The sequence below is a fragment of the Acipenser ruthenus genome, chromosome 1 (genome assembly GCF_902713425.1).
Source record: "Acipenser ruthenus chromosome 1, fAciRut3.2 maternal haplotype, whole genome shotgun sequence".
Lineage (NCBI taxonomy): Eukaryota > Metazoa > Chordata > Actinopteri > Acipenseriformes > Acipenseridae > Acipenser > Acipenser ruthenus.
Window position 1 is genome coordinate 38,645,464 of NC_081189.1, and position 17,545 is coordinate 38,663,008.

Consider the following 17,545-nt stretch of genomic DNA (forward strand, 5'->3'; position numbering starts at 1 on the left):
CCCTGCCGGTAGTGGCACGGCTGACAGCCTGTTGGTCCCGTCCTGCAGCGAAAAAGCTGCGGGGGCAGGTGGTCCCCCGACCTCCCCCTTCTTCGTAGCCGGCAGCTCCCTCCTGTGGGGCTCCGGCCACAAGAACTCCTGCAGCGAAACTGCTGCTGGGGAAAGTGGTCTCCAGACCTCGTCCCCCTTCTTTGTAGCCGGTAGCTCCCTTTGGTGGGGCTCCGACCACAGTACTGCCGGCAGCGAAGAAGCTGCAGTGGGAGCAGGTCTCCGGACCTCCCCCACGATCTCCGGCAGCGAAACTGCTGCAGTGGGAGCAGGTCTCCGGACCTCCCCCACGATCTCCGGCAGCGAAACTGCTGCAGTGGGAGCAGGTCTCCTGACCTCCCCCACGATCTCCGGCAGCGAAACTGCTGCAGTGGGAGCAGGTCTCCTGACCTCCCCCACGATCTCCGGCAGCGAAACTGCTGCAGTGGGAGCAGGTCTCCGGACCTCCCCCACGATCTCCGGCAGCGAAACTGCTGCAGTGGGAGCAGGTCTCCTGACCTCCCCCACGATCTCCGGCAGCGAAACTGCTGCTGGGGTTGGTGGTCTCCAGACCTCCTCCCCCTTCTTCGTGGCCGACAGCTCCCCTTTCTGGGGCTCCGGCCACCGTACTCCCCGTGGTGGAGGTATGGGAAGCAGAGACAGCTCCTGCTGTTCTGCTTCTGGCAGTGGCAGAGGCAGAGGCAGCTCCTCTGCTCCTGGAAGTGGCAGAGGCAGCTCCTGCTCCTTTGCTCCTGCCGGTGTAGGTGGCGGAGGCAGAGGCAGCTCCGGCTCCTCTGCTCCTGCCGATGTAGGGGGCGGAGGCAGAGGCAGCTCCTGCTCCTCTGCTCCTGGAAGTGGCAGAGGCAGCTCCGGCTGCTCTACTCCTGCCGGTGAAGGTGGGAGCAGCGTGTAGTCTCCTGCCGATGGAGGTGGGAGCAGCGTGTAGTCTCCCCCTTTTTCAGGGGACTGGTGCTGCTCTGCCTCTCTTGCAGCGGACTGGTGCGGCTCTGCTTCTGAAGGGGAAACCAGCAGGCATTCTTCCTCTGCTGGTTGTGCTGGGGAAACCAGCAGGCATTCTTCCTCTGCTGGTTGTGCTGGGGAAACCAGCAGGCATTCTTCCTCTGCTGGTTGGGCTGGGGAAACCAGCAGGCATTCTTCCTCTGCTGGTTGTGCTGGGGAAACCAGCAGGCATTCTACCTCTGCTGGTTGTGATGGGGAAACCAGCAGGCATTCTTGCTCTGCTGGTGAAGGTGGGAACAGCTGCCTCTCAGGCTTCGGATTCCCGCGGTCCCTCCGTCTGGGCACTGGACGCTCGCGGTCCCCCCGTCTGGGCGCTGGACGCTCGCGGTCCCCCCGTCTGGGCGCTGGTTCCTCCTCTTCATACTGGGTGGGGCATATGGCTAACGTGTGCCCATAAGCCCCACAGCCAGGGCATAACTCTGCTGCGAGGTTCTTTAAAAAAACCTCCCAGCCATCATCCTCGACCTCCTCCCTTTTGGGCTGTGGACGCCCCGACTCCTCCCTTTTGGGCTGTGGACACTCGGGTTCCCCCCACTCAGGCGTAGGACGTTCGGGTTCCTCCCACTCAGGCGTAGGACGCTCAGGCTCCTCCCACTCGGGCTGTGGACGCTCAGGCTCCTCCCACTCGGGCTGTGGACGCTCAGGCTCCTCCCACTCGGGCTGTGGACGCTCAGGCTCCTCCCGCTCGGGCTGTGGACGCTCAGGCTCCTCCCGCTCGGGCTGTGGACGCTCAGGCTCCTCCCACTCGGGCTGTGGACGCTCAGGCTCCTCCCGCTCGGGCTGTGGACGCTCAGGCTCCTCCCGCTCGGGCTGTGGACGCTCAGGCTCCTCCCACTCGGGCTGTGGACGCTCAGGCTCCTCCCACTCGGGCTGTGGACGCTCAGGCTCCTCCCGCTCAGGTACTGGAGAGGGCAGCGACTGCTCCTCTCCCTCTTGCTCACTGGAAGGCATCCCTCCCATGTCTGCAGCTAGGTAACCCAGCACCACAATGGTGAGGTCACGAACGGATGCCGGGTTGTGCTGTTGCTCCCAGTCCTCCCATCGTTTCCCATCTCGCATCTGCAGTGCGTGAATAACCATGGGGAGGTCACTGGCGAAGTTCCCCTCGGGGTGCACCAGCCAGTCCCATATTTCCCGGGACGGTGGGGAACCCGGTGGCAGTGGGGGTAGAGGGGTGGCTACTGCCCCGTTGTGGCTGTCCTCCTCCCAGCCCGGCATGCAGGATGAGGGCTGCAGCTGTTGTTGTTGCTGCTGCTGCTTCTGCTGCTTCCTGCAGCTCTTCCTTCCCATCCTCGCTTTACTATTTTTTTTTTTTTTTTTTTTTTTTTTTTCACAAAACCCCCTCTCCTGGTCTGACGCTTGGAGGCGCTATTATCCCACGATGACACCACGTGTCACAAAGACGGCCAGAGTGGGTGGCGTCAGACCAGACAGGAATTCAAAACAAAGACAGTGGTTGATGATGAGCTGAGTGCAATGGCTGCACTCAGCGTTTATTAACAAATAAAAGGTTTAAACAATGGAATACAAAACAGGACACGGCACTTGACGCCAAAATAAACAGACAGACAAAACGACTAAACACTAAACAGACGGTGCAGGACAGACAGACGAACACGGTGAGTACAAACAACTATTATATTCACGATCTTTTCGCTTTTTAACTCTCCTTCTCCACACCCGTTCTCCACTCCCGAACACCTAACAACCCTGACTGACTAAAAATGTGCCTATTTATACTGTTGTGCTGGGATTCAATTACTAATTAATTATTCACTTGAATCCCAGCACGTGAATTAATTCTGTGCAACCCCGTGTTCACATATTATATTTTAAATGCACGTGCGTGATGTGCAATCCCGTGCCTAAATACAAATATACACTTTTTAAATACACGTGAAACACAGACCCGTTTATATCCCGTGTACCAATGACTATACACCAACATTTACACACGCAACATACAACACAACACACACAAATACACACAGGGGCGGGGCGCATTGCCACAGTAGTACACAACAAAATATGAACTCAACATTAATTTCAACAAAGAACTAATGAAAAAAATATTGTAGCCTATTTCAATAGGAACATTAGCCTGCTATATTATATTAAGCCAAAACAATAAAAAAATAATAATAATCTGGTTCTCTCTTGCCTTTCAATGAATATAATTTTATTAATAGAGAATAAAAACCTAACTAAGATAACAACTACCTAGCCTAAGTTTAATTAATCGTTTTTGTAATCTACCACCGGCTTCTGTTGCATACACATCGCTGATAATAGTGCAGACCATGGGTCAAACCAATGTTCGTGTTGGGATGTTTTTTTATTTATTTTTTTTAATCAATGTCGTCCTTCTGTCCTCTGAATGTCTTTAAATTTGTTTGTTATTTAAACCATTTAAATACAAAAGCATAACAAAACATGTATAAAGGCTTTTTTTATGTATTTATTATTTGTCATTAAACATTATGGAAGCCAAGATAGCACTGGTGTCCTGTAACTGGTTTGGGTTTTAGTCTCCATTTTCCTAGCACTAAAACAGGTGCATACATTTCTGTACCTAAGATTACTTTTCGTCATGATAGAATGAGAAAGAATATTTTCAGCCTTACCTTTTTAAGAATAGTGTCAATGTTTTTTCTCAGGGGGTGGTTGTACTTTATGCATTCACTGACTTTACGAACCTCCTATAGAAAAGGAACAAAAGGACAGCTCGATTTGAATGAATATGACCGACAATAATAATATCAAAATATCAAAAGCCAGCTTCTGACATTGCATTCCGATTCCAAATCATTCAGTTCTGTACCTTTTATTACATTTTAAAGAGCAAATGAAGGCCAAGCTTCACATGACATTTTCTTTGTGACTTTTATGACGTCTTTAGACCTGTCTGCTGTCAGCCATGCAGCCAGGGAATAGCCGAGAGAAACAGCTACTTCTGGCAAAGTGCACAAGACCTGACAATTTCAAAACCACTAGAAGCCGCTCACTCACGCTCGTTAGGTGGTAAAATATCCTCCTAATGTTCTTCAACATGAAGAAATATAAAGTGGGGAGGAAAAATAGTATTACAGATGGAAACAAGCATTACCAGGATTCTTGAAAATACAGAAAACTGTATGGATTACAGCCAGGATAAAAGTAAGCAGTACATACATATTTCCACATAACAGAGAATTTACAATCATACCTCCATTGCATCCTCCAAGCTTTCCTCTGCATCAGCTTTTTCTGTCATCAGTTTAGCTGCCTTGAAGTAAGTTTTCATCAGCAAGTGTCCTCGCCTCGATGCATTCCAGTAGGAACGTGGAATTTCCACCAGCCCATAGCCCAGCAGCAGCACCAGGAGGAACAGACCCCAGGTGTTGGCTGCTGTGATCCCAATTGTTTGCAACTGGTACCTGAAACACAGTATTTCGTACAAGTAAATATGCCTGGCGTACCTCAGTCAAATACTTGGCTGACAAAACACAAAAAAGTTACAACAATTGATTTTGTATTAAAAAGCACAAACTCACAACAGTGGCATATGTCATTATTTCTGTGTTGTCAATTCTGATATAAGCAGTCCACTAAATATACTGTAGGTTGCCATCATCCAGTAGATTTATTGGAGTTTTTTTGGATAACAGCCAAATGCAATCTGAAACATCTACAAGAGGCTAGGATGTATGATAATAGTTTGATGAAGATTGGTGCAAAATGAAGGCAGTTATCATGTTATCCTTGTAAAACAAGACAGACAGTCATGCAGGCCGGTGGGCAGACAGGATCAGCGCATAAGGGTTCCTATTTTTTGAACGAGGACCCTAAATAAAAAAAACTTACCAATCAAGGTGCCCAATCAAATTTGGGTGTATAGCAACATAGATTAACAGAGATCCGAAAATCAGCAGATATGTCCCATAATAGATTGCATTCTCAATCAGGGCAGTTTTGATTTTCCCTGTGATGGAAAACCCTCCTGATCTTGCATAGGACTGCATGAAAGGTAACAAGAGCCTGCAAGAAACAATTAAGAAAATACAAAAATGGACATGTACTGATGCAAGTGTCACACAGTGATAAAATATACAAAGCTCTGTGATAATAGCAAAAGGAGCTATCCATGATTAGCATTAAGTTGAATACACAGCATCCAGATTCTTCATTTTATATACTACAATGTTAATCAGATACAAACTGTTTTCGTTGGCTAGCCTGAACTCTGTAAGTTAGTAATTACCATAGATTACAGACTTACAATGGTCAGTTAAAGTAGAAAATACCTGGGAAAACCATGTATATAGTCATACCAATTACAACAAAAACATCTGTAATAAATAAAAATAAAAAAAACACACAATGTGCATGTGTAAAATGTACTTGGTAATAAAAATAAAAAAAGAAACACATACAAACTGGTTTTATTGATAACTTACCAGGTCAGGCACTGGGATGTCCAGTAGACCACACGCCAAAATATGGGCATGATACCATCTGGAATGTAGCTCCATGGTTTGTAACACTCTTTGCGTAACCTTTGAAAAAACGACAACAAATAATGAAGTTTTGGTCAGGAATATTTTAGATGTTACAATCTAGTGTATCACTGTAATAAAAAAATAAACCATATAGCGTGGACTAATAGACCATATAGCGTTATAGAGTGGACTAATACAAAAACACATGCTGTCCTACTGTACATGGCTAAGACTTTTGCACAGCAGTATATATATATATATATATATATATATATATATATATATATATATATATATCCAAAGCACCTTTGACCATTGTTCCATAGTCCAATTTCTGTGTTCTTGTGCATATTTTAGCCTTTTAATCTTGTTCCCCTTTCTTAACCCTTTAAGTCCTGATTTCAAGAGTGACCTTCGTACTGTTGATTTAATAGACAATGACACCTGTGCCTTCTGCCAGTTCTGTTGTCAATTCAAAGCTTGTCTTCTTTCTATTCCTTAAGGATATTATCTTCAAGTATTGCTCATCCTTGTTAGACAGCTTTTTGGGTCTTCCAGTCCTGGGTTTGTCAATTACCGATGATGTTTCTCTGTACTTGTTGATTATGCTTCAGATACCACACCTTGAAAATCGAGTGATGCGAGCTATTTCACTCAAATGTTTTTCCTTCTTTATGCAAGTCAATGTTGTTATAACAGTAGAAAACACTAGTGGAGAATTGAGTAAATTGTTGATGCTCATAATGCAACAGAGTAGAAAAATGCAACATGTCTATGTCTTTTGCACAGCAGTGTATGTGTGTGTATGTAATTATATATATATATATATATTATATATATATATATATTACACACAGTCTACACCCCCCTTTCAAAATGTTCACCTTTTGTTGCCTTATAGCCTGGAATTAAAGTGCATTAAAATATATATTTCTTTTCATTTATCTACACGTATCTTTCATTTATCCTACCCCCACAACTTCCAAGTGAAGAAAATATTCTAGAAATTTGTAGAAAATTAATAAAAAATAAAAATTGAAATAGCTTGGTTGGATAAGTTTCCACCCCCCTTGTAATAGCAATCCTAAATTAGCTCAGGTGTAACCAATCACCTTCAAAATCACACACTGTTAAGTGGCCTCCACCTGTGTTACATTGTAGTGATTCACATGATTTCAGGATACATTCAGCAGTTCCTGTAGGTTCCCTCTGCTGGGTAGTGCATTTCAAAGCAAAGACTCAACCATGAGCACCAAGGCACTTTCAAAAGATCTCCGGGACAAAGTTGTTGAAAGGCACAGATCAGGGGATGGGTATAAAAAAAATATCAAAGGCCTTGAATATCCCCTGGAGCACGGTCAAGACGATTATTAAGAAGTGGAAGGTGTATGGCACCACCAAGACCCTGCCTAGATCAGGCCGTCCCTCCGAACTGGATGACTGAGCAAGAAGGAGACTGATCAGAGAGGCTACCAAGAGGCCAATGGCAACTTTGCAAGAGCTACAGGCTTTTATGGCCAAGACTGGTCACACAGCCAAAGCGACACTGGAGTGGCTAAGGAACAAAAAGGTAAATGTCCTTGAGTGGCCCAGTCAGAGCCCCGACCTAAATCCAATCGAAAATTTGTGGCATGACTTGAAGATTGCTGTCCATCAGCGCTCCCCAAGGAACTTGACAGAGCTTGAAACAGTTTTGTAAAGAAGAATGGTCAAATATTGCCAAATCTAGGTGTGCACAGTTGGTAGAGACCTTTCCCAACACTCACAGCTGTAACTGCTGCCAAAGGTGCTTCCACCAAGTATTAACTCAGGGGGGTGGAGACTTATCCAATTATGATCTTTCAGTTTTGTATTTTTAATATATAATTTTTTTTCTCAATAATGTTTTTTTTCCCCTTAACAGTGTGGAGTATGGTGTGTAGATAAGTGGAAAAAATCATCATTTAAATGCATGAAACTCTGAGGCACTGACACAACAAAATGTGAAAAAAGTTCAAGGGAGTGTAGACTTTCTATAGGCACTGTATATGCAGACGTGCTCAAATTTGTTGGTACCCTTACAGCTCACTGAAATAATGCTTCATTCCTCCTGAAAAGTGATGAAATTAAAAGCTATTTTATCATGTATACTTGCATGCCTTTGGTATGTCATAGAATAAAGCAAAGAAGCTGTGAAAAGAGATGAATTATTGCTTATTCTACAAAGATATTCTAAAATGGCCTGGACACATTTGTTGGTACCCCTTAGAAAAGATAATAAATAATTGGATTATAGTGATATTTCAAACTAATTAGTTTCTTTAATTAGTATCACACATGTCTCCAATCTTGTAATCAGTCATTCAGCCTATTTAAATGGAGAAAAGTAGTCACTGTGCTGTTTCATATCATTGTGTGCACCACACTGAACATGGACCAGAGAAAGCAAAGGAGAGAGTTGTCTGAGGAGATCAGAAAGAAAATAATAGACAAGCATGGTAAAGCTAAAGGCTACATGACCATCTCCAAGCAGCTTGATGTTCCTGTGACAACAGTTGCAAATATTATTAAGAAGTTTAAGGTCCATGGAACTGTAGCCAACCTCCCTGGGCGCGTCCGCAAGAGGAAAATCGACCCCAGATTGAACAGAAGGATAGTGCGAATGGTAGAAAAAGAACCAAGGATAACTGCCAAAGAGATACAAGCTGAACTCCAAGGTGAAGGTACGTCAGTTTCTGATCGCACCATCCGTCACTTTTTGAGCGAAAGTGGGCTCCATGGAAGAAGACCCAGGAGGAATCCACTTTTGAAAGAAAAACATAAAAAAGCCAGACTGGAATTTGCTAAAATGCATATTGACAAGCCACAATCCTTCTGGGAGAATGTCCTTTGGACAGATGAGTCAAAACTGGAGCTTTTTGGCAAGTCACATCAGCTCTATGTTCACAGACAAAAAAGTGAAGCTTTCAAAGAAAAGAACACCATACCTACAGTGAAACATGGAGGAGGCTCGGTTATGTTTTGGGGCTGCTTTGCTGCGCTTGGCACAGGGTGCCTTGAATCTGTGCAGGGCACAATGAAATCTCAAGACTATCAAGGCATTCTGGAGCGAAACGTACTGCCCAGTGTCAGAAAGCTCTGTCTCAGTCGCAGGTCATGGGTCCTCCAACAGGATAATGACCCAAAACACACAGCTAAAAGCACCCAAGAATGGATAAGAACAAAATATTGGACTATTCTGAAGTGGCCTTCTATGAGTCCTGATCTGAATCCTATCGAACATCTATGGAAAGAGCTGAAACTTGCAGTCTGGAGAAGGCACCCATCAAACCTGCGACAGCTAGAGCAGTTTGCTCAGGAAGAGTGGGCCAAACTACCTGTCAACAGGTGCAGAAGTCTCATTGAGAGCTACAGAAAACATTTGATTGCAGTGATTGCCTCTAAAGGTTGTGCAACAAAATATTAGGTTAGGGGTCCCATCATTTTTGTCCATGCCATTTTCATTTGTTTTCTTATTTACAATATTATGTTAAATCAAAAATCAAAAGCAAAGTCGATTTCTATTAAATATGGAACAAACAATGGTGAATGCCAATTACTTTTGTCAGTTTCAAGTTATTTCAGAGAAAATTGTGCATTCTTCGTTTTTTGTGGAGGGGTACCAACAAATTTGAGCACGCCTGTATATATATTTTCTTTGTTTTGTTTTGTTTTAAATCTGTAGCCCAACTATTCATTCAAAACTAAGTGAGTGACCTGTGTTTCTGAATTCAATACTCTGTGTTGTGTTAAAGAAAGACCATACTTGGTTGCATCACAATTATAGAAGTGATCCTCAAAATACAGGTAGTGCTATAATGTAATCAGAGTTCCCTTCATACCCTGCTGGAGTGATGCTGTCATTTCTTGTGGACTGATTGGAATGAACTGTTACTGCAGAATAGGTAGAATGTTCTTCATTATCAATCTTGCACTGCTTGTAAATAGTCTGAAAAAAACAAAACAAAACAAAAAAAAAACAATTGCTCATTGGTTTTATTGCTGCAGGTCAATTATAAGCTGTGGTAGGAAAAAGACATGGGAGAACTTACTACCTTAGTCTGAGACTTTAAATACAGTAGTGAAGTTACTGAATAAAGGTATTGAATGTGGGGTCTAAAGTAGGCTTGGCAATTTCCTGCATCCTGATTGGCTGCTGTCCAATTAAATGTGGTTAAGAGTTTGTCATCTTGTGTGTTAGATAGAGAAGGCAATCTAATCTAATCCAATCCTCGATCCTGTTACTGTATATATAATACACCTCTACCTCTAATATTGATATTCCACATTTAACCACTCTTGAAAAAAAATAAAATTGCTATGTTGGTTCACTTACCCCTGGTGCCAAATGGCTACAGTATTAGTTCCAAAAGTGCATGACAGGAATGGTGAACTTAAGCAAGATTATCATTCATCTAAAACATAAATAATGCTCCGAGTTTGCCACTAAAGAGATCCTTACCGTGCTGACATCCAGCGGGAGAATGAAGACAATGAGGAAGCAGAGGTACCAGGCTAACAGCGTGCCAAAGAGCACCATCTTATGCTGCTTCTTAAAATCCCCATATCGATGAAGCAGGAACAACGCCAAGAAAAAAACAACCACAATTTCGATTCCTAAAGCTGCCCCGCTCATGGTTCAAATGACAGTTATTGGATCCCAGTTATAGCTGGTGGTTCATAATGAGTCTGGAAAGAGAAGATAGATTTAGATTCTCGGTTCCAAATGAACATACAATGATAGTCAGGTGTCACTTCTGACTGTATAAGAACAATAGGAGTATTAGGAGGCTCTTTGGGGTGATGCTTTTGAAATGGAAAAGAAGGGAACAGTCAGTTTCAGATGCAAAAAACAAACGGATAATTCCAACAAAATACTGAGTGTATATTACAAACATACACAAGCACTAGGGCTGTTGAGGTTAAATGTGAAACTGGCACTTATTATTTTAGAATGTTTTCCCTAGAGACAGTGAAATGTGTACTTTTTGCCCTGCTCCACTAATCTCCACTCAAGCACACATGCTATACACTGGGCTTCAAGGAATGCATTAATAATTTAGGCAGTCTATTCTAAAAAAAGGGCCACACCCTCAGAGCTTTATTAGAACCTGAACAACAACTGGCAAGCAATTAGGGGATTATTATGTCCAACAGCAGCCAAAAAACGAAACCATAGCAACGAATGTACATCAGTCTTGGGTGACGCTGGTTAACAGCAGGTGGATCTGCATCTAGTGCAGACAGGCCTGTAACGAAGAAAGATGGGCTGAAAATAAAATCTTACAGCAACAGGATACAGATTTGCGATCTGCAATTGTGCAGTACTTTCAGGTTTTTAAGATTTACCAATGGGACAGCGCTGTTAACAGAAACGTGTGGGTGGGCAGCTTCACATGAAGGATTATGATGCACATCAAGGTCAGACGGTACAGGCTTGAAAAAGACTGAAGTCAATCAATCTGCAGTGACACTGACTGATGTTTGGATTCTTTACAGCACCAAACACAATAGCATCTCTCTATCGTATTGGGCTGCAAAAAATCATGTAGACAACAATCTTAAAGTTAGAGGCCACTGACTGAAATGCACTCGTGCAACTCAAAAGGAACTCGTGTACGTAGGGGTTTTCTTGATCAAGGGGAGAAGTCCCCACGATGGCAGAAAACCCTGCACAGTTGCGAATATTCAATGTGCAGGGTGTAAGGGAAGGGTCAGTGATATCCAGAAGGCTGCCTTCTGTTTGTCGGTATGTTTTGTTAAACAGACAAACTGGTATTTGGTTATAATCCTGCTTCTCCATAGCCGTATTTTAAAAATGTGAAATACTTAACTGAGAAATTATTCTGAAACACCATAACTCTTTTTTTTTATATCCATTTATTTTTTTTAATATTTATTAGTTAAATATTAAAACTGATGTTTCTATGAAAACAATTTTTATTTCTATTATAATCTAATTAAATTATCAAACAAAATAATGTAAATCTCATGGTTTTGTGACTCACAATAAATCCATTGTCTTGAGGACTGTTCAGACTTTAGACCACTATCTTCAGATAGTGTAGCAAATTGGTTAGAATGGACACATGGTTCAGATACGAGCAAAGGACCTAGAACACTGATGAATGCACTGGATATAACGTGCCTACTTGACTTAGTTTCTTAAAGATTTTTCTTAAAGGAAGCATTTCCCTGAAAAAACAATTCAAAAGTATGACCTTCACTGCTGCTATAGAATACTAATGTATGTCAAACAAATGGCTGTACAGAAATGCATCAACAGACTTTGTAATAAATTCTCTGTGTTCTGCAAGCTCTAGGATAATCCATCTCTGTGCTCGATCTCCCAATATGTACAATAGCCACACATTTATGTACAGTTGATTCACTACAGACCATATGTTGAGTAACAGCTGACACTGCACATGACCTTAATCTAGCACAGTTTGAAGTAAAAATAAACACTCAATAGATTAATTTAGAAAAGTTCAAAGGGAAGCTACAGTTGATATTTCACAGAGGACATTTCCCTAACTTTATAATGGTTTTAAATTCCCTTTCCGTGTGTGTGTTTGTGGTATAGATGTAAGCGACTGAAAGAAACTAGAATTTGGCCAACTAAAAAAAAAAAAGCTACTGTGTGATCCCCACAAGAACTGCACTTTGAGCTGAAAGGGAACAGAAAGACAGTTTTCTAAACACTGCTTTAACATATTATTTTAAATGTTTTAAGAATAAAATGCTGCTTGAGATTCTTCAGAATTGCTTAAAATATGAAATTTATTGTAGTTATAAAAATAGACATTTCCTAATACTATAAGACGTTGATTCATAATACAGTTTTCAAGGCTATGGTCTATGTAGGATCATATATTCCAATAAATGCAGGATAGTAAATATAGTTTCTATGTTTGTTTGTGCATAGCTGTTTGAAAATCGAGGCTGTTGGAGGCATGTGGAAGACAAGAAGGCAGTGTAAAAAACACATTACCGTATACTGCATTGGGTGCAAAGCAAAGCTTTGTGCAACATTAGGTATGAGTTATTAAGTGAAAATTATTAAAAACCCCAAAAGCAAAATTACAAAAACTGCTAATAAGTTATATAATTCTGAATATCCTGCGAGCATGTGTGCAGTTTCCATAAATGGACAGAATTAATTAACCTAAATGGTTTAACAATGCTTGACTGCAATAATAATGATCCCCATCTAGCAATCAAGAGACCAAATATAGAAATTCCCAGCTTAGATCAGTGTGTTGTGACCCAAGAACAAACCAAACGACTGGCATTAGTATCTTCAAAACAAAAAGCGAGCCATTTACAAACACAAGAAAATACCTTTAGAACAGAATGTGCTTCTGGAGAAGAGTTCAGAACTTAGCCAAGAGATGGACAGATAAGGAGGTAACCGACTCAAGTGCTCTGAATGACTGCAAACCCTGAGTGAATCATCTCCTTGTACTGTATACAGTATAACTTGCTGACACATTATTCATGGCAAGGCTGGAACAGTGCCACGTTCACATCAGCCTTAGCAAAAGTTACAGAATGACGAAGGTGTGTGTAGAGGAGATGAATTTGTATTGTATTGTCTCGGCTTTGTTATTTTGGTACTTTCAAATGTTAACTTCCAGCTTGCGAGTTTTTCATTTGAACTGGTACATTGCTTTCTTAAACAACCGATTAAAAAAAACAAACACTCACAGAGTTTGCACCTGGTGCAAGGTACCTCCTATTTCAGATATAAGTAAAAGAGCACATTCATAGCTTTCACAATTTTGTGTCAAGATTTGAATGCCATAGATACTAAACTGTCTGAGCACTTAGCCCAGGGGTAGAGGACAGATTTTTTTCACTACTGTACAACCATTTGAGTAAAGTTGGTATTTGGAATATTGCCTTAAATACAGAATAAAAGGAGTGGCATGCTAAATATTTTTTGCCAAGAATGTGTTTACATGTAACCTACGTTGGAAGAGAAGACATTTTAACCAATTACTGGTATAATATATTTGAAATCTGAATTTCCAACACGTTTACAAGCAGAAACCCATGCTTTTTGTCCACTTCAGAAGGTCTGCTTTTTGGCTTTTTGGCTTGCCATTTTAATTCACCAACTACGCTACCCAGCTCCTGGTCCAGGCCTTGGTACTCTCCCGCCTAGACTACTGCAACTCCCTCCTGGCTGGCCTCCCTGCGCCCGCCACCCGTCACCACGCTCCAGCTCATCCAGAACTCCGCTGCCCGGCTGGTGTTCTCTCTGCCTCGCTTCTCCCACGCTACTCCACTACTCCGCTCACTCCACTGGCTCCCGATCACCGCTCGCATCCAGTTCAAGACTCTTGTACTAGCCTACAGATGCCTTGACCAGACTGCACCCAGCTACCTCCAGACCCTCATCTCTCCCTACACCCCCACTTGACCTCTCCGCTCCGCCTGCACTAGAAGACTGGCTCTACCTCCGCTACGCTCCCCTGCCTCCAGAGCCCGCTCCTTCTCCACCCTTGCTCCGCAGTGGTGGAATGACCTTCCCACCGATGTCAGGACTGCCCAGTCCCTGACCACATTCCGGCACCTCCTTAAGACTCCCCTCTTCAAACAGCACCTGTAGAACTCCTCTGTTTTTATCCTGGGACACTATCACCCTTCATTTAAATGCGCTTTATTTGCTCTTATCTGCCCCCTATTTTACTGCATTTAATCCTGTACTTCAGAATACTGTAATCTGCCAAGTGTTTAACCTGTAGTATTTTGTATTTAATCATATCCTGATGTAACTATCACTATTATCTGCTGTATTATTGAATTGTATTTTGCCACACTTGTACTTTGCTTGAACAAAAGTTATTGTATTTATCTCGCTCTTATTGTATTACTTGTATTGTAACACTTGAAATGTATTTGCTTATGATTGTAAGTCGCCCTGGATAAGGGCGTCTGCTAAGAAATAAATAATAATAATAATAATAATAATAATAATAATAATAATAATAATAATAATAATAATAATAATAATAATAATTTAACATTAAAGTGTAACATTAAACAATAAAATAGGCAAATTAGATAAACTCATCAACCCTGAATGCTGTCTCTAAAGTTTTTTTTTTTTTTTTGTTTTATAAATTTAGTCGTTGCCAATTATTTTTATTATTTTCTCCCAATTTGGAATGGCCAATTATTTTATTATGCTCAGCTCACCGCTACCAACCCCTGCGCTGACTCGGGAGGGCAAAGACGAACACCCACTGTCCTCCGAAGTGTGTGCGGTCAGCCGACCGCTTTTTTTCACACTGCGGACTCACCATGCAGCCTCCAAAGAGCTACAGCGTCGGAGGACAACGCAGCTCTCGGGCAGCTTACAGGCAAGCCCGCAGGCGCCCGGCCAGACTACAGGGGTCGCTGGTGCGCGGTGAGTCGAGGACCCCCTGGCCGACCTAACCCTCCCTCCCCCCAGGCGACGCTCGGCCAATTGAGCGCCGCCCCCTGGGAGCTCCCGTCCTTTGTCGGCAAAGAAATAGCCTGGACTCGAACTCGCGACGTCCAGACTACAGGGCGCATCCGGCACTCTACGCAAGTGCTTTTACTGGATGCGCCACTCGGGAGCTTTGTCTCTGAAGTTAACATAGGAACATGGGATGTTTTTTATTTTCTTCCACAAGTTTTTTTTTATACCTTTAGCTGAGTGAACGCATCAGCTGTCAAGATCACAAAAGGCCTCTTCTTTAGGTGACAAGTGGGAACTGATGGAAAAAAGCAAGTTCCTCTTACAGCTCAGTTTATAGCACTGGTGAAGGTTTATTTACCTTCAATTCCCTCTTTTCATCAGAAGAGACCTTTGTGGTCTAGAAATATACTGTTATTTTATACAGCTATATATTCACCTGATTCGAATTAAAGGCATCACCAAAAATCCCTTGGTTGTGATTCTAGCACAGCACATCCTTCCACAAACAAAACTGGAAATGATTACATAGCAGCAACTTCTTTTTTGAACTTCTTTTTTAAATTTAACTGCAGTAGCCTGTAGACAACTGTATATGCACTATTGAACTGTGATGTGAAAAAGCCAGACATCCAATCGAATGCTATTCAGCCAGAAAGCTACTATTTATCTGCCAACTGAAGAGCTTTGTCACCTGTGAAATTAGACAATCAGCCTGTCAGATCACACATTGTAAGGCTGTGTCTTTGGTGACAATAAAGCAAGAGACTGTGGGCATTGTTTTGAAGTGCAGAGGCTAATTTTCTGAAATAAATAAAACAATTGTAATGGTATAATACAATAAAGTTGCATGAAGGAGCTGTCAATGTATCACTGTGAGTAGCTCTTAGTTCTGCCAGAGTGTAAAGAGCAAAGGTGTTTTTTTCTAACTAATAGGGAAATATGCAAATTTCAGCATTACAAGAGCCAATCAAATATATATATATATATATATATATATATATATATATATATATATATATATATATATAAATAAATAATTGACAATGTACCAAGCTATGTCAATGGGAAGTGTGATTACTCCCAGCGCCCTTTCTCCAGTAGGAGTCGCTCTGGGGTAATTTGAATTTATTTATTTATTTATATTAACATAGGGCAGTAATTACAAGAGGGTGCCCATTTTTTGACAAGGAAAAAGGGAACCTGAGGCACATTAAATAAATACAACAGAAAAATACTTCAACAAGGAGTGATCTTCAAAAGACCAGGGATTTTTGGGCAGGTTTTTGATTAAATACATCATTCTGAATGCTGAATACTTATTTACTACTGCTCCTAGTAACACGACAGGCTTAGCACCCAAACCCTATTGAAACCAACTTGACTATATACTTTACATTATCAAAGAATGAGTGCGTAATACTAATGCTAATTGTTTAACATTCTGCTGGTCTGTACTGTGTTTACAGTCCCAATTCACTGTGTATAGAGTCCGTATATGTGGTGGTGTTGGTGACTTGCTGGCTGGCAAAGATACATTTGTCTCAACCAGGGTCTGTCCAATACCATCCATGCAATCCCTACCTACAACGCTGTACACCTCAGTATAAAAAGCTCAACCTATGAGCTTTGTTGTTTATTTTTCTTGTATCGACGATAATTTGACCTGGTTTTTTTCACATCACTACTCATCTATTATTGGTTATTTGTATTTGTTATTAAATCTAACATTATCTTACCTCTTCGCGGTGGCTGTCAGTAATGATGTGTACAGCACTCCCACTTGTAATGTTTCAAATTGTTAAATTACAGCAATCCTCCGATGTGTATGTTCCATAAAAGGAGGCGCGTCATACCACACTCGCGGTAGTTTCCTGCCTGTGATGTCACGCTCGGTCTACTGAGGGTGCTGGGACATGTAGTCTTTAAAATGGACTACCAAATGAGTTGCACGCCACAATTTAGTATGGAAAACTATCAGTCCCAGAAGTCACTGAGAAACATAGCGTCAGTTTCGCCGACGTTTCACACGGGTTTCAGCTGATTCACAATTGTGTTTGCTTTTGGAAGCTATCCATAATTTAGAATTGTGACAACACCAAAATTGCTAACCATGACCGAACAGCCTAGTTTTTGTTATGTCTTCCGTCTCTCGCAGGAACATTTTGGTTCACCATGTACTGTATATCATTGTCATATTATTACTACTTCTATTATTACTACTTCTACTTCTACTACTACTAAATCAAAACATTTAAAAGTGTACTGTACAAAAAACATTTACCATTAACACAGACACAACCGTCCAGTACTACGAGACTAATAATATTGTTCCTCAAAAGTATAGTGGGATCATACAAATTGTGTAACCTTGTTTTAAACGAGCACACTTTTTTATTGGGTAAAGACACACAAGAAGGGAAATATATTGTGGCATGGTCACATATTACAGTCAGTACTTTGTTCACCATTGCCCGTAAATATTGCCTCCCCCCAAATTCAGATGATCTAATTAGCATGGGCTGTTTCATCTACGGCTCAGTGCTTTTAT

General features: G+C 41.9%; 1 protein-coding gene across 1 annotated transcript in view; it reads right to left on the minus strand.

Moving 5' to 3' along the window:
• The window catches only part of LOC117421233 (G-protein coupled receptor-associated protein LMBRD2B), a 35,662-nt gene extending 18,772 nt beyond the window's left edge, over positions 1-16,890 (minus strand). Inside the window, exons 1-7 of the mRNA XM_034035349.3 lie at positions 16,734-16,890; positions 10,006-10,232; positions 9,386-9,492; positions 5,484-5,582; positions 4,891-5,064; positions 4,253-4,463; positions 3,672-3,746 (exon numbers count right to left, since the gene is read on the minus strand). Coding sequence (XP_033891240.3) covers positions 3,672-3,746; positions 4,253-4,463; positions 4,891-5,064; positions 5,484-5,582; positions 9,386-9,492; positions 10,006-10,179 — 840 coding nt within the window. The 5' untranslated portion in view covers positions 10,180-10,232; positions 16,734-16,890. The remainder of the gene's footprint in view (positions 1-3,671; positions 3,747-4,252; positions 4,464-4,890; positions 5,065-5,483; positions 5,583-9,385; positions 9,493-10,005; positions 10,233-16,733) is intronic.
• Positions 16,891-17,545: the final 655 nt, after the last annotated feature.